The 24456-nt window shown below is 44.5% G+C and overlaps 1 protein-coding gene across 1 annotated transcript in view; it reads left to right on the plus strand.

Moving 5' to 3' along the window:
• The first annotated feature begins 6259 nt into the window (after positions 1-6259).
• Positions 6260-24456, plus strand: part of MON2 (MON2 homolog, regulator of endosome-to-Golgi trafficking) — a 775721-nt gene continuing 757524 nt past the window's right edge. The window contains 1 exon segment of the mRNA XM_069229077.1: positions 6260-6675. Coding sequence (XP_069085178.1) covers positions 6562-6675 — 114 coding nt within the window. The 5' untranslated portion in view covers positions 6260-6561.

The following is a 24456-nucleotide window of genomic DNA, read 5'->3' on the forward strand; positions in this document are numbered from 1 at the left end:
AAAACCCTGAAAAGAAGGTTACCACTTGCTTTTTACTGAATACTAAATGTATGCACAGTTTGTGGCATCCTGACATATTGTACGTAATACTATTTTAAAACAATGTACATATTCGGTGCTTTTAGTCAGTGACTGCGACCTCGCAATACTATAATACAGAAATCAGTATTTCCCAGTGTGGGAAGCAGGAGTACACAAAATCTCTGCAGTGATTGTATTAACCAATCGAGGAAACAAAGAAGATTCCTGCCTTTGGGCTGAACAGCAAGTGTGATCCTTAGCAGCCGTTTTTCATTGATGCGCTCCATAAAGTATTCATACACCGCTTCCTTATATACTGGTATGGTCCCACTACCCCTATTTTATTCTATAGCTGGGAAAGATGGACTCCTTTTGACATTTTGCCCACGTGTAATCTTCAGCTAGTCTGCAGAGACTGCTGCACACCATGCTTTATACATCATCTACTTTTCAGTACCCCTAATGAAATCCAAAGTGTGTCCCCTCCAAACCATGACCACCAGTGCCCCTGTTGCTCCAGAGCTAGAACAGATTGTATATTCTTGCTACACAGCATAAGTTATTTCCATCCTGGGCACCCTCCATCCAGCACACATGCACTTCTCTAAAATAGCCAACCCTGTGTGTGCTGAGGGAAATGTGATTAAATATGAAGAGCAGGGCATATTGGTTGTAACTGATAGCGGTGACAGGTTTGAACCCATTCCTTACTAGCTGGCAAGGTACAAAAAGTAAAATAGTCAGTTGGTTTGGGTGGGGCAGAGGGAAGGGGCCTCTACCTGACACTTAGGGATCCCTGTCAAAAAACACTTAGATCTTGTGTGATGATGAGGTGGGTGGGGATCTAAAGGCTAATTGTGACTTTGAAGACTGTGAGAGGGTGCAGCACACCATGTTCACTGAGCCGACCTTTGCTATGATAGCGCCCCAGGTGAAGCCAACTATGGTGTCCTTCCTGCTCCTTTTCCTCTCTGTGCTACTTCATCTTCAAGTTCTTTACACTTCCATTAACATTTTCTAAATGCTTTATATAACAGTACTGCTGCAGCGGTATGTTATTTCTGTGTGAATAACAAAAACAGTTTATTGTGGTGCCCCGCCATCCCATGACCTCCTCCTCAGTTTCACTCACTACCACCCGGCAAGTGTGCCCCTCATCTCTCCATTGCTCCCGTTTCACATACATTCATGTGTTTTAAAGCACTTGTAAAGGCTGGCTTGACTAATCCACTCAGCCACTTAAAATATAGGGGCATATTCAAGAGCCCCTAGCACTATTCTAACTCTACATTAGCGTCATTTTTTTCAAGCTAATGTGGTGTTAGAAGGCCAAAAACGCTGTGCCATATTTACAAAGTGGAGCAATGTATGCATTGCGCCACTTTGTATCCCTTTACGCTACATTATGCCTGCGCCAGGCATAACGTATGCAAAGGTGGCATTCCCCCATTTTGGAGGCCAAAAAATGGAGCAAAGAAATCAGACAGATTTCTTTGGGTCATTTTTTTCCATCACTTTTAACGCCTGCTCAGATCAGGCGTTAAAAGGAGACTTCTGTTGGTTACAATGGGCCTCTGCGTGCTTTGCAGGATTAGCATCAACATTGTTTACACTAATCCTGCAAAGCGCTGGACTAGTGCCAAAAATATTGACACTAGTCCTCTAACTACCGCCATGTTGCACCGTATTTTAAATACATCGCACACATGGTGGTGTAGGGGAGTGCTAAGGGGCGCAAGAAAAGTGGTGCAACACTGTGTGCAGCACCACTTTTTTCAAATATGCCCCATAGGGGCATATTTAAGAGCCCCTAGTGCCATTCTAACGCCACATTAGTGTAATTATTTTTAAGCTAATGTGGCGTTAGAAGTCCAAAAGCGCTGCGCCATATTTACAAAGTGGCGCAATGCAGGCATTGCGCCACTTTGTAACCCTTTGTGCTACATCATGCCTGCGTTAGGGGGGGGCAAAAAAATGGCGCAAAGAATTCTGATGGATTTCTTTGTGTCATTTTTTTCTGGCACTTTTAACACCTACTCAGAGCAGGCATTAAAAGGAGGCTTCCATTGGTTACAATGGGCTTATGGGTGCTTTTCAGGATTAGCGTCAACATTTTTTATGCTAATCCTGCAAAGTGTCGAACTAGCATAAAAAATTCTGATGCTAGTCCCCTAAGTACTGCCATGGCGAGCCATATTTAAATATGACGCACACATGGTGGTGTTGGGGAGGTGCTAAGGAGCACAAAAAAAATGGCACAGCACCTTGTGCAGCGCCACTTTTTTTCGAATATTCCCCATAGGGCAGTGCTTAATTTGTAAATAAAAGGTTGCCGGTGCCCACAGCCCTCCTTTTAAACATGCGGGTGATGCAATTAAATGTGTGAAAACGGAATACAAAGGCAGCGTAATCCTGAAGCCATCTCGCGCCTCTTGAATCCATTTACAGGCGCTCCCTGCCTCTTCAGCTCACTCTTGCAGATTTCTGCTTTTTCCGATTGTGAAGCTTTTTCTTTTTTCTCTTCCTCCGTATTTCCCATATGTGTCTTTTTCTCGCAGTAAATGCTTGAAGCAGAAAAAAACGGGCAGGCCCTCAAAAATAAATGCCAGTGCTCTGCACCAGGAACATCAAGCACAAATTAAGCACTGCCATATGGGCATATTTAAGAGCCACTAGTGCCATTCGAACACCAGATTAGTGTCATTTTTTTACACTAATGTGGCGTTAGAAGGCCAAAAACGCTGTGCCATTTTTACAAAGAGGCACAATGCATGTAACTCTTTGCACTACATCATGCCAGCGCCAGGCATAATGTATGCAAAGGGGGCCAAAAAAATTACGCAAAGAAATCTGTCAGATTTCTTTGCGGCATTTTTTTTAGCACTTTTAACACCTGCTCAGAGCAGGCATTAAAAGGAGGTATCGTTTTTTACTCTAATCCTGCAAAGAGCTGGACTAGCGTAAATAATCCTGACGCTAGTCCCCTAACTACCACCATGGTGTATTTTAAATATGATGCACACATGGTGGAATTAGGGGGGCACTAAGGGGTGCAAGAAAAGTGTCAGCGCCACTTTTCTTAAACATGCCCCATAGTTCTGTTTTTTTCAGCAGGCATATTAACCCTCTATGCTACTTTATGTTGAGTCAAAGCTGCCACTAGGCAAAACTCGCATCTCTCTCTCTAGCAGGAACATTAATCACAAGAGGTATCTTGACATTTTAATTGTTTCTTGAAGGCTAAACGCATGAGGAACTTTTCAGCAGGTGCTTTTAAATCGCACGTTTCGGATGTTATTGCTAAACACAGCGCCCCCCAGAGGTCAGCGCCTGGTGCGCTCGCACCACCCAAAAGCCGGCCCTGGTCGGTGATCTGCTTGACGTGTTGCCTATTATGCCAGCATGAGGAAACTAATCACACGAGGAAGATGCACCATTTATTTATCTTGTGAACAGTGTATGTCAGGGTTATTTTACAGGGCAGTGTAACAGTTTTTTTTGTTGGTGAAATAGTTATGGAAAGTCTGAGACAGACCGTACCCGCTTCTTCTTTCTTTCTGCTGCTGGGGTATTAATTGTAGGGGTGTGGGGAGGGGCATTTGAGTTCACACATAATGTTCCCTATATCCTCTTACCTAAATCACCTATTTAGGTGCTAAATTGGAGGTGAGAGGCGATTGAGAGGGAGAAGGAATCGGGGTGTAGGAAAACAGAGAAAGTGTAAGTGCTGGTGGAAAAAAGATAACTTATTTAGAGAAAAGACAGGCGCCAGCGGGTAGGAATAAAAATACATGGTGAAAAGCATGTCCTGAAATGTTTGTAAATCAGGCTAATTGAATGATACACAGTTAAAACGTTTTTTAAATCCTGCGTCAGCAACTGTGTGCAGTATCAGAGAAGCACTGCATGAGTACTGTAGGCCTGCTGGTGCACACGCTTACATTACATTCCTGGCAGTGGCTGTGGCCCACAGTGCAGCTAAGGGTTGTCACACAGATTATTCTCTCATTGAGAAGTGACACAAAAGTGATAGAAGAGTGCTCTCTGGTTCATGCTCATACAGTGAACATATACATCAGTCAGCAGGATAGTACTGGACCACAGCACTTAAGCCTGGAGATTGGTGGAGGCAAGAGTAACCCGAGTGCTTCACTTTGACTCACCAAGATGTGATGTTGCATATGCTTCACCTTGCTCCTTTCGCTTTGACTGAACTGGGCAGGAGGGCAACAGTACTAAGCTTTCTTTCGAGTGGGCAGAGTCACGGTAGGGTCCCTTCTCCTTGCTTGGGAGTGTCTTACTCGGGCTAGCAGGAGTCAGTATTGTAAATATTTGAACAGCACACATGGCACATTACTTTTTTCGCACTCGGCGACCACCTGCTCGCCAGAGTCCAGAGGAAATACAGCACCAGTCAATGACTCTTATTTTAGCAGCCCGGTCCCCGCCGAAGATACAGCAACTAACTACACATGTGTCTCAGAGGCAGGACTTAACAGAGGAAGCACAATCTATGTTTGCAGCACGAGAAAGAAACAATGTATCTCATTGCCTGGTAACCAAAACAACGTGTCATCAGGCCCGTGCCAGCAGGATAAATTCCTTCTCAGGCAAAGCAGCAGTCCACAGATTAAGTGCTCTGCATGAGGCTGTTTTTCGGAGCCCTGCATGAGCCCGAGAGCGTGTCTGGGAGCGTATCTGTGACTAATGCATTTTAATGAAGAGATGCGGATATCAGCATTAAATGTGTTACTCTAACCTTTGATGTGTGGTACTTGGGAGGTTTGGGGGTGGGAGGGTTTCCAGAGCTTGATTGCCTCTTGTGATCACTGCAGCAGAAGCATTCCAGCACTCTATAAATGTTACACCCAAGTGCACTGAAAACTTGGCAACTACGAATATTTAACTGAGACTCCTTTTTAGGGTCGAGCACAAAGCGCTCTTTCCCTGGTGTAATCTCTCTGTGGGCTTTTACCCACACCATGTCACGCCCAACAGTTTGGTTGGTTTGTGGGCTTGTCTTTTTTTAAATTAGCTTGATTTAATTAGTAAAAGGCATGCATACATCATGCCTTTTCCCATGTTTAGCCCGCCTCGAGCGCTCCAGCCAACTACTGAAAACATACGAGGCTTCATGTTTTCCGTATGCTTTCTGCACTACTTTTTCCCTTTATTTCGTAGGCAGTGCGATCTCTCTGGGCAGTAGTAGTAGAGCACTTTGCATGACACCGACCCTGTTACATGGATATTTGCACTTTTGCCAGTTATATGGCTAATTGCACTTTTGCAGGTTAAATGGATAATTACACTTTTGCCAATACATTTACATACAATACATGTAATACAATACATGCAATACATGCGAGGTAACTTGTTTCCTTTTATGTGTTTGCTTTGCACTCATAGCGGCGGCTCGCTTATGTGAAACTGTTTTACTTTTCAGTTTATGTGGCAAGAAAAGTCTGGTTAAGAGTTTACAAAGCTAATAGCTTTAACCCAAGTAAACGCGAGACCCATTACATTGCAAATGCTTGTTGTTCATTGGTATGTCTGAGAACAACTTCAAATATCTGGTGAGTTCAGGATTTGTACTGTACAAAATCCTTTCTTGTGTTTGATTCAACAGTCTACAATGAGCTATTTACTTTTACTTTTACGGGTATTGCAGCAGCTTCAAGGCTTTTTAGACCTATCTGTTGTTCAAATAGTGGGTAATTTCCGATAATATGTTTTTCCGTAGACTTCAGAGATTGGCTTTGCGCCTGAGAAAGTGTCACTCGAAATGTCATACCTTTGGCGGCATAATGCCACACAAACTGCCTTTGAACTTAATTAAATGTCACACTTAACATCTAAAAACTTGGCAGATTCGTTTTGGATGTGTGTCCTTCCACTTCATTTTGGGGTGAAGAAGGAGGAGAAAGAGACGGAGAAAAATATTTTATAAACAGCTTTTCTACTTCCTCATTTATAATTATTTGGGTGAAGAAGAGTGGACGTGGTGGATGGTAGATTCTGAAAGTACGGTTCCCATGAGCGGTACAGTATGAAATTGAATATCAAGTTAGCACTCTAGTTGTTTCAATTCTTAGGACCCTTATCTGGTTTCTGACTAGGTTTGTCCTCTTTCCCTTTTCATTGTAGGCCAGCTCTCGTTGATTGGTTCTCTTTCTCAGTCAGTCGTACCCATCTCCTATTTCCATCGAACGCGAAGTCCCTCTTCACTGCCCTTGGTGGATATTTGGTCCTATGTCTGTGTGTTTACGGAAGTGCCCGTGACGTGTTCAAGGAGCTCGGGATTGTGGGAGCGGGCGGTGAGGCGGGGCTGAGAGCGGACGGAGTGGGAGGAGCTACGCTGCTGGTGCCCCGTGTCAACCCTGGAGAGCACTGACAGCTAGCCCTCGGGTACAGTACTTGGGAGCAGAATATAAATCTTGCCTTCGCTGCAAGTATTTAGAAGGATAGAACCGTGCCGTACTGAGCCTAGAAGGCTTGGCGTGGGGGCAACACCGGAGAGTGCAAGCCCGGGGCAGCGACAAGATGTCAAGCAGCACCAGCAGTCCCGAGGCTATCAAGAAGCTGCTGGAGAACACACAGAGTGACCTGCGGAGCCTGTCACTGGAATGCAGGAAGAAGTTCCCCCCTGTTAAGGAGGTAAGGCGGCCGGAAGGTACAACACTTGGGGCACTCCCCTACTAAGGCACATAGTGTTCCTTCCACAGTGACAGCTTCATGTCTGTTCAAGCATGTCAGCTTGTAACCTAATTCACAGTGCCCTGTCAGCCCCCTGATGGCACCCCATATAAATACTCTCTGACACCTAGGCATACGCTGACACATGTATGTGACGTATACTGTCACAACACGTCACCGCCAGTAGCAATCGCCATACTGACTGGTAAACACACCATGAAACTGGCTTTCTGTCAGTTATGCTTTTTTCTTATTGCATTTATAGTTACTTGTATCTGTCTGTGTTCAGAAACCGGAACATTACGGCAATAAATGATGTACATAATTGTAGTAGTCGCAGCACCCAGTCAAGATAGGTTTGGGTTGATACGAACTAAGATTACTCGCAGCAATATACAAATATTGTACCATGCTGGACCCACCTGTCCCTTCGTGATATTGCTGCAAGCTAAAAAATCAGGGAATTCTGAAGATCAGCCTCGTGACATAGAAACTGTTGGCATCTGCTTGACACAAGCCTTTGAAATCCCTTTTTGATATACAGATTTGTTACCGTAGTCTGCCAGTTAAGGTAACATGAGTTATTCATAACTTGACAAATATGACCCGGGTTAAAGTGTATGAACTTTCTCAGCGAGGACAGTCTGCTAACATGTTTTTGGATACTTGAGGTATCCTGAGACAGTGGCGTAACTGTAGCCCCTGCGGGCCCGGTGGTGGTGGTGGTGGGCGGAGTTACAGCTGGGGGCCCTTCCGGCACTGTGCACAAGCTGCAGGCCCTTGGCCTGAGAGCTCCTGACCGGGTCTGGAGCGTAGGGGGACCCCTCCATGTATTTTGCAGGGGGACCTCCTCCAGTTTCGTTACGCCACTGTCCTGTAAGCCAGGAAATGGTCATAATTCAAAGGAGCTCCCTATTTACTTTTATTTTTGCTTGTGTGCTGTTTCTAGATAGAACATCTAGGCAAGTTTAAGCGTGGGCAGCCTACTTGAAGTGATTCCTCAAACAGCATATGTTTTGTCTTAGATCCACTTTCCACAATTTAGTAAAAAAATTAAATAAATAATGATGTGGGAACATTTTTCAATTGCTTCACCTGTGTTTAAATAGTTATTTGATTGCTCGACCCCAAGCAGTAGGAAGCGGAACTTGTATATCTTTCTGTTCAAAACTTACACATCCGGATCGTCCAGAAGAAACACAATCCTTACCTCCCAGCTGCATGTGCAAACGTAATCGATTAGTGTTTAATATCAGTTTTAAATTACTTCACTTTTGCATTAAAATTACTAAATAGATCGGCACAATGAATCATTACTATACATAGGCAATAGCTCTCCGTTTGGTATCTTTACATAGTTCAGCATATGTCAAGCCCAGCAACCTAGCAACCAGCATGTTTGAAGCTTTGTAAAAAATAAAATAAAGTACAGCACAATTGGTAAGGAAATACACTAAGCTGTGAGTAGTTTTATCTTGGATCTCAAATCCTTAGCTGGAGTAGATTTATGCACTTGAAGATAAGTTTGTAACATAGTTGCCTCCACTGAATCTATTGGCAATTTTTGGTCTTGACCTTTGAGACCATTTTAGCTCTACTTTTGTTTTTCTGAAATATTCGTATATAATATAAATAAATGGAGGACCTTTTATCAGTTGGCTTTATCTCTTGATCTGTTCTTCCTCCGCCTGGGACCACTCCTGGTGGCCAGCTCGGTGGGTAGGTGGAAGCGCCCTCCCTACCCACTGATCACGCACACAACCTGGGCATCATCCTTGACTCCTTTCTGTCCATGACCCACCAAGTCAACGCTGTCTCATCGTGATGCTTCCACACTCTCCACCTCTTCTGGAAGATCTTCAAGTGGGTCCTCTTTGAGGCAAGAAGGACGGTCACCCACACACTGGTCAGCAGCAGACTCGGCTACAGCAATGGTCTCTATGCTGGCATAACAAAGAAATGCCAATCAAGACTCCAGAGAATTCAGAATGCAGTGGCCAGACTCGTCCTTGACATCCCCCGCCACTGCAACATCTCCACCCCCCTGAGAAACTTGCACTGGCTCCCCATCAACAAACGCATCCCCATCAAACTCCTGACACACGCATACAGGGCCCTGCACATCATCGGACTGGTCTATCTCAACAACCACCTATCTTTCCACACCCCCACCAGACAACTCCGATCTGCTCAACTTGCCCTTGCTACCACCCGTGGAATCAGGAAGAGCACAGTTGGAGGTAGATCCTTCTCCTACCTCGCCACGTAGACCTGGAGCACGCTAACACTGCACCTGTAGCGGACCACCTCGCTTGATCAGTTAAAGAAATACCTCAAGACCTGGCTCTTTGACTGATCGGCATCCCCACGACAGCGCCTTGAGACCCCATAGGTGATAAGCAGCGCTCTACAAATTGCTGACTGGCTGATTGATCTGTTAGATCGTCATTCACATTTTGTTCCAACGGCAACATACATTATGGGGCAATCCCATTGATTTGTCACTGTGAGGACTGCACAAGGACTATGCACATTGTTCACATCCCCTTAAAATTAGTTCTTTCCTCACCAGTGACAAAGGTGGTTTAAAGTGTGCTTTTATTTTATTTTTTGTATTAACCTTAAATACCAGCTATTTATGTTGCCTGGATTTCAGGCGCCCAGTTAGCTGACCATCTAATTTTCCTTTTTTTTTTCTAAAGTTTTTAAGTCACAAAGCAATATTGAAGCTTTCTGGGAGTTGAATCCTTGGCTGTGTTGTGCTACATTCTTGTGTTTTTTTTTTTTTTTTTACAAATAATAATACAATTCATGGCATAATTGAAATGCTTAGCATTTAAAAGCATGCCTAGTAAAACAGGTGCAACAGTGATTTTTATTTTTATTTTTATTTTTTTATTTCCTTTCATCTACCATTTTTATTGCAAGCACATGTAAGCCACAGTTGGTGCCTTCTTTTTTCCGTTTTATTTCATGGTACCTGCTTGCAGGTTGTACCAACTTGCCAAGGCCAGACCTTTTGGCTTATGGGGGCCAAATTGTTTACTCCTTAAACTACAAAGTGGCACTCTTTATTTTATGAGCTTTAATTTAAATATTGCAGCATAACCACCATACTGCAGCTTGAACTATCCAGGGTTCTTGCTGCAGCAGTACTGTTGTTCCCCTCTTGATATGATTCTAGAATCACCAATTTAGTTTTCCATCATCCTAGGTTCCTAAATATTCATAACACCTCACCTACTCAAGAACACCTTCACATCAATGCCAGAAAAACTTTCTGAAAGTTCCGTTAAACACTATTATTTGTGTCTTATTTAAATATACTATCGTCATATTGCATTCTGCAGATTCAGTGGTAATGCTTGATGCTTGTTGAAGCCTACTGGTTGTTGTGTCTAAAATGATAATTTCACATGCATAGGATATACTGCTGATTGGTACTCCACCTATTTTGTGCAGAAACAAGACAGCCCACAGCTAGTTCTTTGTTGAACTCATCTAGCTAAAGATTTAATTAAGGGCGCAGGGCTACAGTTATCTCATACTTTTACAAGATTGCACCAGCTTGTTACCTCCAAGTGTGATTATACCTCGCTTTCATAGTATAACTCAAGGATGGCAGTAACTAAATATGTTAAAATATCCACCAGAAATAGCTTTCTTCCACAGAAGAAATCCGATATCTCTATAATGTGTCAAATGCCATTAAGTAAACCTCAGATGCACAGTATTTGGGGCCTAACCTTCGCTCAAGACGTTACTATGCATTTACTGCACCTTTGTCATAATACACAATGTGCTCCATAATTTGTAGATTTTCAACAAGATTGTTTCAAGTTCACACATTATTAAACAAAAGTCCTTCACATGACACTTCATAGTGGCAGGCTCTGCAGATGTTGACTGATCCCCTTTCAGTTGACACTGCTGTATTCAAGTGTTAAACTGGTACTTAGGAGGTGAAGGGTTTGCCCATGCAGTATTAATATGTATGTAAAACGGTTAAAATAATGCTGCCACAGATTGTGCTGTTTAAATGCTCATAAAGTAGCTGTTTCTCAATATTGGCAGATCATGTAATTAATCTGACTGCCTCAGTATCTGCTTTTTTCTCTAAAAAATTATCAACCAGTTCAATATTAGCTGATAAGTAGGAATAGGCAAAAAACATTTAAATGTTTCTGCATCATTGTAGGTAGCATTATTCTTGGTAAAACTGTTAGTTTTCGATTTCTAACTGACACCTTCCTAATAGATCAGCAGCTCCTCATCAATTAATTAAATGCTAAAATGCTTAGCATCAACTGGGATTGACTGTGAGGGATTAAATATTCCACCCCTGTATCAACCTTCAAAGCTGTGTCCTATCCTGACTAGACTACAGCACATAACTGCTGATAGACATATTTAAAGCTCCCATGGCCCTACGTATAGCAGGAAAGGTAGTTATTGGGACTAAAAAGTTTGACCATGTTCCTCCTATCCTCATTAGTCTCCAGTGTTTTCCATTTGAAGCAAGCAGTATTTTTTAGTATTTTCTAACTGGCCTTTGTGGCACATAATAGAATTAGGTGTTTCCAAATATCGGTTGCAGGAATTGTTTGGTCTTGATAAACTTGCTCTGTTTGTAGAGATCCTACTTCTGGTGATACTATCCCTCAAGAAACAGTACACTCTCTAGCAGTCCTTCGGTAGTGGGCCCAATATCTGGAATTTCCATCCACTATATCTCTATACCAATCCATCCTTTCCCGCCTTCAGTTAAGATCTGCAAAATCTTCTGTTCCAACCTCTCTCTCGATAGTTGACGGCCTGCTTACAGCTTTCTTAAACTATCACATCCCAACTCTTTTCCCTCTTTGAAGTGGTATAACTGTCCATTAATTTTTCACCCCAGTAGTATTTCACAGAATTTCGTACCTTTGCTGTTTTAAATTGTATATTTGCTGCTTTAATACCGTTTTCAGTGTATTTGTTCAATTCAGGCCTCTTGAGCTGTATACTTATTTTAGCTACCTTTACGTTTCTCTTTAATAGCTTTTCTTTTAGTATTAAAAGTTGTTTTCATGCCATACTGAAATGTTTTCTTGATTGCTATTCATTAAGCACTCTGATGCTTTGCACGGTTTGTACTCGCTTCAAATAAACAAATAATACTCCACGGTTTTTGCACTTCCAGAGCTCTGAAGTAATGCTAAGGTTAATTAATATAATAAGAAACTAAATTGACACTGAATATCTGGACGCGTACCTTCAGTTAGAAAATTGGAATGTTGGGAGCTCCATTGAAGACACTGAAGTGGCTCAGGGCTCATAAATGGCTGGTATAATCCTTCTGCTCCAACATTCCAATGTTTGTCTTTCTGTTTCTCCCTTTTTAATTTATTACATACTACCCGCATTGGGTGGAATGTCCTAATAGCCTGAAAGCTCTTCTGCCTCAGGATATACCAGTTGTTAAAGGCACTCTTCCTTGTTGTAGGCCTTCACCTGTGGCTCAGGTTTATACCTGCTTCAGGGCCGTAACAATCGGTATAGCCCTCTCCAGCAGGCTATAAAGTGTACCTGAATCTAAGGGGAGCACTGGAGATAATTAAAACAAATATTTGTAGGTACTTTATTCATACCTAGCCTCTCTGGGTAATTATCTTGTGGTCTTCTGGAGGTTACAAAATGAACATGAAAATTAGCTCTATTACATTGTTGTAATTCTGTATTGATTTCAAACTGGAATGCAGCCTCCTTTTAAAGTGAATACAATTTTGCTTTGATCAGCATAATGTGATGTTGAAAGCCATCCTGCTCATTTACAAAAACTTTGAATTGAGGGCAGTATCACTGGGAAATACCATAAAGTGTTTTAAGAATATCTATGACTGTGATGCGGATCTTACTCTTCTGTTATGGGAATCACATAATTCCAAAGAATATCTTTGAGTGCCAGGATGCAGATTAGGTAGATAATCAGATGGGTTTACTTACAGCTGTTCTACTTCATCCTAAGATTGCCTAGATTTATTACAAGGGATCAACCAGAACAAGAAGCAGATGGGACAGCAGGCTTATTTGCATGGAAATTAAGGGCTACTTTTTGTCAAAATAGTGGGAGTTGTTAAAGAGCACCTATTGCCTCAAGCTTACAGAGCTGGAAATAATGCAGTTCCCAGATCCTGTTCGTATGTTTCTCAAAAAAGGGTGCTCCGTACAGTGTAGATGGGGCATTTCTTTGAGCATGTGTTCTGTGTTAGACCTTGCACATTATAGCTTGGAACATTTGCTTGTTTAACTAGGTGTCTTGTTAATGTTTGTACATTTATTGCCCAGTAGTATACTCTCCCATAAACCTGGCTTTTCTTAGCTTCTCTGGGTTCACTGATGCTAATTCGATATCCCTGCCTCTTAGCTCCAGCTGTGATTGACTTTTGCACAAATGAAAGGCAAATCACAAGGAAAAGTGGAATAAGATTGCAATAAGAAAGCATGCTGCTTCACAGTGGCACCATCCTCTCCTTGATGTATGTTAGATGCGTAGAAGATATGTAATAAAATGGTACAGTTAACTAGGTTAGACTCCTAACCTCTCAATAACTTGTACGTGTAGTCTCTGATGGGTCAATTGAGGTTCTTCTCCATTATGCATCTTTACAGTGCCTGCCTGGCATTACCATTCCTGGTTTTGCTGTGTTAGACTCAACCTGTGGTTTTTGCACATGGTGTGCAGAGTTACTATGACTTATGTACTGAATTCAGATAACATACCATCTTTGATGTGGTAGTTAGATGACAACGTCCTGAGAAGATCCCTGTAATAAGTTGAGGTTGAAATGTCGGCAGTGTTCCCAATTGGTTGCCGCTTGTTTTGGACATACAAGGGTGGCTAGGCTGTTTGAGCTTCCTTATCTTTTGTTTGAAATTTGAGATTCACACAACCATTCGTAACCTACAGTGTCTGTATTTTATAATGTCTTTTGAATCACTCTATGTACACTGTGTCGCGTGCACTATATATATATGTATGAATGTAACACATGTATCATTGAAACCTGTCGGGTCCGGCCTTTTCATTTGTGTGTTTTTGGTTGCAATTTGCTTCAAGCTGTATATTAATTGTAGATATTATGTTTGTTTAACAGTGGATATGGAGCAGATGCAGCATTGTTAATGAACAAATATAGTTGTAACTCTTTTATGTTTTGCTGTTCTCTAATTATCATATGAGGGATCTCCATTTAAATGAGTCCCACCTGATGTTGTGTATTATTTAATATATTCTTACCCAGGTCCCGTGGGCCTAGTGGGTTGTCTGTCTGGGTTGTTTGTGTAATCAATAACAAATCGTGGTCTAGCATGGCACAAGATGGAGGGTGATGTAGCTTCCCTAGGCATTAAAAGTTTACAACCTGCAGGGTACAGACTCATACACTGAAGTGAGGCTACCTTCAGAAATTTCATTAAGACATTATTAAGTACAGTTCTTCCTGTACACTGCCATTTGGTGGATGGGTTGGGATGGGATGGTATGAGTGAGTAGTGTAACTCTAGTTTCTATTGCTCAACATGAATCTGTATCTAGGCCAGGCCTGCTCTTTTATTTGTTTCTGATCAAAACTTCACTAATGGCAGCAGGTACATTGTGCCCATATTTTGGGTGCTACTGCTTGGAGCCAGTCCCAGTGCTACCTGCTTTGAAAAGCACCACTTTACTGTATTTGGAGAGTAGCCTGGAAATTACAATTGAAAGAGGATCAAATGAATCATGAGATTGTGAGTCAACATTCCTTTTCAGGAAATGTGTATAAAAGTGGGATCCAAACCAGCCTACTTTGTTCCAGTTCCAGGTTTCTCTTGTCCAAGGAAGGGAGTGCTCTCTAGGGCATTAGATAAGCTGTTGTGCAGCCAGGGCTATTGTGCATGCCTGACAGCTTTTCTCCCAGAGTTGAGAGGACATCACCTGAAATCAGCACCTTCTGCTAGAGGAGCTGATTGTCTGCCTGAAAAAGCTCAGAAGTCTGCCATTTTTCTGTAAGGTGAATGGTGTGTTGCTTACCCTGCAGGAGGTGAAACAGTTCATGAGTAGAAGTCCACTGTACTCCTGGCATGATGAATCCCAGATGAAGCTGATGACCTAAGGGAGTGATCCACGAGTCACCCCTGCTGTGTAAAGGTCCTATAGTCTTTCTGCACATTTGAGGAGTGAGCTGTACCAAGCCTATACAAGAGCATATTACTGGGTAGTCTGCCGCAAGCTTGAGAGATAAATATTGCCATTGCAGACAAGTAGAAGTACACTGAGCCACTTCAGCAGCAGAGAATCCTGATCGGTATAGAGTCCACAACTGCCCCAGTCATTGCTACAAGAAACTCGGCTGGGAGGCCACAATTGCATTGTTGAGCACCCCACCACATCTGCCTCAAAGGGCTATGCTGCCAAAGTCGAGGGCTGCAGTGCACACCACTTTGTCCTGGCCGACCTTTGAACCTTTTCAGGAAGTTAGGCTGTCACTGTGGCTTCTGCTGCAGAAGAAGAGCCAACTTTGAGAGCTGATGTGTAGCTCATGCCCACCTCATGGATCACCAGGAACAAACACAGATAAATCATGTTTATTAACCTGCACAGAGAGACAAGAAACAGAGGGATATGAGCATTCTGACTTGCCAACCTCAGACTATTGTGTAAGGAAACAACAAGGGATATAGAACTGAGTTGCTCCTCGATACAGCGAAAAAGTTTGAGCAATCTGGTTTTGAGCATAATCTCACCTAAACCCACAGAGGTTTAAAAACAGGTGACCGGTGTAGTGGAAAATCTAACCCTAGCAGGAGAGATTACCAGGAACGAGGAGGATGTAGCACCTGACTTATGATGCTACTTGGATAACCCTGTTTAACATGCCTATTGGATTTCATAGTATTCAGTTTTGAAGGGAGATTAAAGTGCTTTCTTTTTCTATTAAAAAAATAACTGAACTGACCATTATATGATTGTGCTTGTTGGTTGATTGGCAGTTGATTGCTTGTTTTAATGAAAATATTCTTGGCAAATGCTTTCTCGTTGGTTGGTATTGTGCTGGTCCAAGAATTTCACCTCCAGCGGCACAATACTAATTCTCCTGGCCATCCATCTTTATCATGGCCCCAGTTAAGAAAACCAATCAACTAGAATCTGATTCCTATATTCCGGTCTGAAATATTAAGGTGACTTACCTGCTTTGAACACTCTAGTTTTAAGTTAGTGCTTCCGGCCCCCAAGACGCTCTGGTAAAACATCAAGGGGGCACTGAGAGGTAGGGGCTTGTAGCAGACTGCCGGCTTGAGCCCAAGATCCAATTAAAAGCTTTTTAACTGCAGCAACTCTAATATACGTTATTGGAGCTGGAATTACCACTGCTGGAAGTTAAGTACTCTTAAGGTATTTTAAGACCAGGTTACCTTTGAAAATGACTTACATTCAGAATTACATGAACTAGAAACAAGGCTAGATGGGACACAAGGTTGGGATACTGACTCTCCCATAGTTGTACTCTACAGGGAGTGCAGAATTATTAGGCAAGTTGTATTTTTGAGGATTAATTTTATTATTGAACAACAACCATGTTCTCAATGAACCCAAAAAACTCATTAATATCAAAGCTGAATATTTTTGGAAGTAGTTTTCAGTTTGTTTTTAGTTTTAGCTATGTTAGGGGGATATCTGTGTGTGCAGGTGACTATTACTGTGCATAATTATTAGGCAACTTAACAAAAAACAAATATATACCCATTTCAATTATTTATTATTACCAGTGAAACCAATATAACATCTCAACATTCACAAATATACATTTCTGACATTCAAAAACAAAACAAAAACAAATCAGTGACCAATATAGCCACCTTTCTTTGCAAGGACACTCAAAAGCCTGCCATCCATGGATTCTGTCAGTGTTTTGATCTGTTCACCATCAACATTGCGTGCAGCAGCAACCACAGCCTCCCAGACACTGTTCAGAGAGGTGTACTGTTTTCCCTCCTTGTAAATCTCACATTTGATGATGGACCACAGGTTCTCAATGGGGTTCAGATCAGGTGAACAAGGAGGCCATGTCATTAGATTTCCTTCTTTTATACCCTTTCTTGCCAGCCACGCTGTGGAGTACTTGGACGCGTGTGATGGAGCATTGTCCTGCATGAAAATCATGTTTTTCTTGAAGGATGCAGACTTCTTCCTGTACCACTGCTTGAAGAAGGTGTCTTCCAGGAACTGGCAGTACGACTGGGAGTTGAGCTTGACTCCATCCTCAACCCGAAAAGGCCCCACAAGCTCATCTTTGATGATACCAGCCCAAACCAGTACTCCACCTCCACCTTGCTGGCGTCTGAGTCAGACTGGAGCTCTCTGCCCTTTACCAATCCAGCCACGGGCCCATCCATCTGGCCCATCAAGACTCACTCTCATTTCATTAGTCCATAAAACCTTAGAAAAATCAGTCTTGAGATATTTCTTGGCCCAGTCTTGATGTTTCAGCTTGTGTGTCTTGTTCAGTGGTGGTCGTCTTTCAGCCTTTCTTACCTTGGCCATGTCTCTGAGTATTGCACACCTTGTGCTTTTGGGCACTCCAGTGATGTTGCAGCTCTGAAATATGGCCAAACTGGTGGCAAGTGGCATCGTGGCAGCTGCACGCTTGACTTTTCTCAGTTCATGGGCAGTTATTTTGCGCCTTGGTTTTTCCACACGCTTCTTGCGACCCTGTTGACTATTTTGAATGAAACGCTTGATTGTTCGATGATCACGCTTCAGAAGCTTTGCAATTTTAAGAGTGCTGCATCCCTCTGCAAGATATCTCACTATTTTTGACTTTTCTGAGCCTGTCAAGTCCTTCTTTTGACCCATTTTGCCAAAGGAAAGGAAGTTGCCTAATAATTATGCACACCTGATATAGGGTGTTGATGTCATTAGACCACACCCCTTCTCATTACAGAGATGCACATCACCTAATATGCTTAATTGGTAGTAGGCTTTCGAGCCTATACAGCTTGGAGTAAGACAACATGCATAAAGAGGATGATGTGGTCAAAATACTAATTTGCCTAATAATTCTGCACTCCCTGTATACATAGAACTCGATTATGGAAATTTGTATGAAGCAAAATTGTTCTTGATACAAGGTTGGAGTTATCAACACACCCAGGATCAAACTCTGTACGTTGACTTACACTTGAAAATACAACAGTACATGAAACAAGATTACTTCATGTCACAAGATCAGAACTATTAATACTTCCAAGGTTGTGTTAGGAACATGGATTGGATTTAAGAGACACTTCCAAGGCAATCCAGGAACAAGATTACTTTTTGGTACACAGGTTGGAGTCACCAGCACTCCCTAAGGTATGCTTTCCGATGTAACAGCACTTGGTCCAAGTCTGGATTTGTAAACGCTCCCAAGGATACTAGAAAATATGGTAACCCTCAGTTCAAGATTTGAAGGTATAGGTTGGTTCAGGAGACAGTCTCTAGTCCAGGAGCAACACAGTTCAGAAACCAAGACTTGGAGGAAAAGTCCAGAGGCAGAAGCAAGGAGACATGCCTGCAATGACTACTAAAGATTAGTGCACACTAAACCTGAGAACAAACATTTAATCTGAACAGTACTTTACAAGAGTTCGGAGGCAGCCGGCAGGTCGTTGCAAGACGTTAGAGAAGAGGCAGAATTGTAACTCATGGAAGGAGACACTGGTGGATAGGAGTTAGGATCTCCGAGTCACTGGAAAGGACCTGGAAGACTAGAACATCGGGTGGTTTCCGGAAGACTTTGCAGATTGTGCAGATACAAGGTTGCCAAGGAACAAGCAAGGAAGTTTCAGGTGACTCAGGAGATGAGTGCAGGGATCAAGTTTTTTTTTTTCTGAACAGGAGCATGAGAGATTCAGACGACTGAGGAGGTGAGTGCAGGAAAGATGCTTGTGCAGGACTTGACAGAAACTCATGTGGGTCTGGATACAGATACGAGGCCAAGCCCCAATGCAAGCTCAGAGGTTTTTTTTATGCAGAAAGTCAAGAGTGTTTCAGAAGAACACATGCCTCCCGTGAAGGACTTCCAAAGGACCCTGAGAAAAATCATGTGTTACATACAAATGGGCATGGCTTAACAGGCAGCAGGTGCAAACGGTAATTGACAACAATAGGTAGAATGGAACCCAGGTGCGTGATGGTATAACCTAATGGTGCACAATGGAAACATGGTTATTCTAACTGGGAACGTGAAATCTGCAGGTGCAAACTAGATGAGACTTGCATAACAACACATACAGGAGGGCCAATGGTTCAGGCCTAAAAGGGGTGTAATGGAGCATTCAAGACGGGAAGGCACCACTGTAGAAGGAATGACATGAGGCCAGTGAATAATACCCACTGTGCATTCGGCTCAAAATTGAGTTGTGACAGTGTCGGGGCATTTTCACGATGGCGAAAGTCTTAAGCCGCACTAAACTTGGGTAGGTAATTTGCGCACCTGCCGCCTTCCTTTAAGTGGTAGCCGTTTCTCAGGCTCCCTCTTCAGAATCAAACCCTGGTTCTCCATTACCCATGGTTACCATGGTAGGCATAGAAAGTACTATTAAAAGTTAATAGAGCAGACATCCAGATGTGTCGTCGCCTTCACTAGGACAGCTGATTGGCCAGATATTATCTAGAGTCACCAAAGCCACTGACCGAAGTGGTCTTGGTCTAATAAACTCATACATTCCAGGAGATCAGCACTCATTGACATGTATTCACTCTAGAATTACCTCGGTTTTCCAAATAACAGATGGAGCAATCAAAGGAACCATGACTGATTCAGTGACCATTTGCAGTTTCTCTGTACTGGCTATGTGTACTTAAACATGCATGGCTTCATCTTTGAGATAAGCAAAGCATATACTACTGGCAGGATCAACCAGGTAGCTGCACCTGCTGAATGGAAGGGGGAGCCACGTACCCGTCTCAGACTGACCTTCGCACACGCAGGAGTCTTCTATGGGAAGCCCCTCACTGGGGCATGTGGCAGAACAGGGCACCAGCACGCTCCGGAACGATGGAATGAAAAGGCGGGATGAGGCACAGCCTGACCGAGATGCAGGGGTGCTGGCCTAGGTGGCAGGGACATCCCACAGAATGGTTGTTCTGAGCTGCTGCGGAATGGTGCTGGGTGGTGGATGGCCATGACGTGACACATGTGGCCCAGACTGCCATGGTGCCATATGCAACTAGCTCCACCCGACCCCTTCCACTGGGGGCCACAGGCTGCTTGGAAGCTGAGCCTTCACTCAGCTGGTTGGGGAGGGCCTACACGAAACGCAGGCCCTTGAGTCGAACTAACGTTGGTGGCGTGGGACCTGTTTGCGTGAAACAACCGCCAAGATTGGCCAAACAGTCCTCCCTTAAACAACCAGACCACAAGGGGGTCCTGAATACCCTGTCTCTACTAATACTAAGGAGGCCTAACCCCCTTTCTTGTAATCTGTGCACACTGAGTGTCAGAGTGAATGCATCCGACTTCCTGGAGCCTTGGCTCAGCTTGAAGAGGCAAATGAGACCTCATCAGGACTTTTGGGGTGGGGGGGTGGTGTGTGTGTGTGTGTGAGAGACACCCCATATAGGGCACTTTGCAACATTAAGGTGGGAGCCCATGGCTGGGGGCACCCACCCCAGAGCCAGCAGGAACTCTGTTCTGGGGCCCAGTTAGAACTTCTGAACAAGGCAAAGCAGGGTAGGTCTTCCAGTGCCTGCGGGACCTCCAAATGGCTTGAAGTGACACAAAGAGCTCAGGGCCATGGAGGGCTTGAAGATCCAGCCCTGCTTGACAACTGACCGCACGGAGCCCCATCTTATACGCCTTGTGACTTGGAAGCTCTGGCTGGATGCTTAGTCAGTGATTTCCAAGCAGTCCTTCGTCACATAGGCCCAATATCCCTGAATCAACCAGAATATGGTGCTGACGAGACTGTCCCTGAGCAGGCCACCCTGCTCCAGATACAGAGGCTTATGTTATACACTTTACAGTGTGAAGGGCCGGACCATGGAGCCTGAGCCACACTAGAGTGTGACCTAAGACACGGAAATGGCTTCCCACCCCGCCAGAGGAGGGGAAGGCTCCCTGGGTCTGCCAAACCCCATCCCGAGCCCTATGCTGCACACCACAGACTGCTAACGCTGGCCTGCAGAAGGCAACTCCTAGATGGCACGGGTCACCAACACTAAGTGCCTTCAAGACTGGCATTTGCAGAAGCCTTCTCGGAGCTCTCCTGAGATCGTGTTCCAGCTTAGTGCTTGAGAGCTGGGCCTTCACGTGGGGCGCCCCTGGAGGAGCACTGTTGTAACACCGCCCTTCCGAGCCCCCAGTCCATGGGCTTACGGTGCTGCCTTTGATCAGTTTTATCCATCCTCTGGAGCCTGGGCCTGGAGAGCCAAGGAGGATTAACCCACCAGCCAACCCAACCCAACACGCTCTCCCCTTAGGCCTGCCCAGAAAGCTGCTTTGTCTTGACTAGTAAGCCCCTCGCAAAGTGGAGGCTTTTAGAACCCGGGAGGAGTCACTAGTTCGATTTAGCCATGCTGGCCGGTCCACTAATCATCTGGTCAGCCAGCAAGCAACCAGATGGCCTGGGATACCCTGGCAACCAAAGCACCCAGACCTAGGCACATGACAGATGATGACTGATAGAGTGGCCGTGCATGCGGAGGCCAGCACTCAGAAGTCTTTTTCCTAGAGGCTGCTGTGGCCAGCTGACCGTGCCCCTATCCCTGCACCCAGCTGCGCAGGGCGGGAGTGAGAGACCCCATGCCGTGGGGCATGTGGTGGAGACAACAGTACACTTTCTGGCTCCCCATCCCTTCCGCCAGCCTGCAGGCAGAGGAACCACCCAGATGAGGCACAGGTGCCTTCATACAGAGACAAAAGCTTGGCTCAGAAGATGACTTCCAGTAGATTGCAGGGAAGTAATTGCTCTGCTACTTACAAAACCCTGACTCGGAATCAGGTTGTCTCAAAATTATTTAGACTCTTCTGTCCGTGCTCCGGTCCCCAAGCGAGTGCCTCTATGCAACGACCCACAGGTCAGCTATCCCAGGACAACAAACGGTCGATGACTTTGCAGTATCATTATTGTTTAGTGAGGATTCTGACTTAGAAGCATTCACTCAATTCCACAGATGGTAGCTTCACCACATGGGCTCCTCAGCTAATCACATAGACCAAATGTATGAACTGGCGGCTTCTCTTGTACTGAGCAGGATTACTATTGCAACAACACTTCAACAGTAGAGTAAAACTAACCTGTCTCACAGCTCACTAAACTCAGCTCACTTTCCGTATTAGTGATTTAACAATCCAATTAATGATGAATTCTGCTTCACAATGATAGGAAGAACTGACATTGTAAGACCAAGAAGCATGTTGCAATAATGCTTGGCTGCTATCAGCCCAGTTATCCTTGTAGTAACGTTTCTGACACCTTCTGCTTGAAACCCCCAAAAATCAGAAAGATCATGAGGCTCCCGTTTCATAGTCTAGATTCATACTGAAAATCAAGCTCAAGCAAGCTTTTGCCCTTCTGCTCCAGGGAGGTTTCTGTCCTGTGTGTTTGTTTGACAGGTGTACCGCCCCAGCCAAATTCCCCTCCTACCATTGTCCTTCAGAGTTCTTTTTGATTATTTGGTACTACCACCAAGATCTTTACCTGCAGTGGCTCCAGGCCTCAGGCTTCTGTGTGCACTGCAGAGGCCTGTCTTCTCATTGCTGTTTAGCCCTTGTTGCTCTTAGAACCGGCAACGGATGGATATGGGCTTGGGGCTCAAGGGTTATCCATTTTTTGACCTAAGTTATTCAGCAGGTGATTTATCATACACATCTTAGTAGATTCCAACTTCCATGCCACCGTCCTTCTGTTTGTATCAACCAACACCTTTTCAGGGGTCTGATGAGCGTCAGTTTCTGGCACTTTAACCAGGCTCATCCCACAGTGCTAGTTCTGCTTGCCAAAAGTGGCCCACTAGGGACTCTTATTCGATACTTGGCTTCATGCCAGCAAGCGTTTGAGAATAGGTCAAGATTTTTTCGGCCCCCAAGACCTCTAATCATGAAACTGGAGTTTCCTAGCATCAACTATCCTGAGGGAAACTTTTGAGAGAGACAGCTGTTAGATGTATTGATCAGTCTGTTGCCCCTAAACCCAAGTCAGAGGACTTATTTGCACATCAGGACTGCTACGGACCTCCAGCAGAGTTTCCTCTGGCATCCCCCTGTCCATGCATAGCTTACCATCTTTCGTGTTCTATCAAGCAAGCTCATGTTCCACCTCCCTGACGGAGTGGGCAAGATGAGCAGGTACTGAGGCTGCAATGGAACTCCACCCCATCCGGTGCACGCCACAGGATTTCAATCGTCCCTCCGATGCACGCATATGTTAGACTCCTTCATCCATGTTTCATGACCGGTAAGGCCGGTAACCAACATTGTCACGGACCCCTGGTGTCCAGCATGGACCTCCATGCCCAGTGGCATGATGTAGTCTGAGCACAGTGCGCTCCAGTCGACAGTCCGGCCTGGAGCAGGGGGCCCTGTCTTCCTTCCCAGCCAGCCCTGGTGCACTCTGAGAGTGGTCGGGCGTTTGCCTGGGGAGTGAACAGAGAAAGTCAATCTTCTTCAGCTCTGTGGACATGAAGTAAATACTGCGAGGGGCACTGTAACACTCTATGCCGGAGTAGAGAGCCTCCGCGGCAGAGAAAATACACACTGTGCAGGCTGTGTGCGCCCAGGCGGCGGTCTCACAGAGGGGATTCGCACAGTCGGGCAAATGACCTTCCCACCATATTGAATCTTCAGAGCGTATTGCACGGACCCCACTCTTTACCTCTCGACAGTTTCATGCCTACTTGAACTCTCTCTTCCTTCTTTTTGCAACTTTCCCTTAGGGTATATGTTGGCTGGATGTCTTGTGCCCGTATTTAGCATTAAATGGAGTTTACTACCTGCTTTGGGCAACCCTACCCTACTCTGACCTAACACTGTCCGTTAGGTGAGCCTCGATTAGAAGTGTATCATATTTTCCACACCCACCACTGGGTGGGGATTTGAGGCTGGGCTCTTCCCTCTTCCCTCACTGTTCCTAAGGGAATCCTGTATAGTTAATTTTCCTCCGCTAAGTAATATGCTTACATTTGGCAGGTCACCATTTCTGATCTGGGTTCATAGTCAGATACTGAAGCATGGGGGAATCATGAACTGATCCCTGAGCTGTAGGAGGCGGAGGTCATGGCAGTGTATTCTTTCTCGGATTGGAGACCGCAGTCACCCCAGCTTGTCACCCATCTGCTCCACTGAGGTGGAGAAAGGCCAGGCGTGCTGGCTGTGTACCTCTGTGTTAGGACTGGGGAAATCCTGTGATGGGCGATGGTAGAGAGGGAGATCTGACCGTAGGGGGATGAAGGAAACTTCACCCCCCACAAATAAATCACCCAGTGTAGTAACCCCCACAGCCAACCACCTGTGGAGCCCCGATCATCCCCATGATTGAACTCACCCCTCGGCAGCCAACAGCGGGAGCTTGCACTTACAGGGTAATTTATTGTGCGTCCTTTGCAGTGTTCTAGCCCAGACAAAGCGTGCAGTTCTAATCAACACATTCAGATTTTGAACCATGGAAGTAGGCCCAGGTTTCACCAACACACCAGTCAGCAAGATTTTGGAGGACGAGTCACGCTCACGAGGGCCAACTCTG

Source organism: Pleurodeles waltl, chromosome 4_1 (assembly GCF_031143425.1).
Source record: "Pleurodeles waltl isolate 20211129_DDA chromosome 4_1, aPleWal1.hap1.20221129, whole genome shotgun sequence".
NCBI lineage: Eukaryota > Metazoa > Chordata > Amphibia > Caudata > Salamandridae > Pleurodeles > Pleurodeles waltl.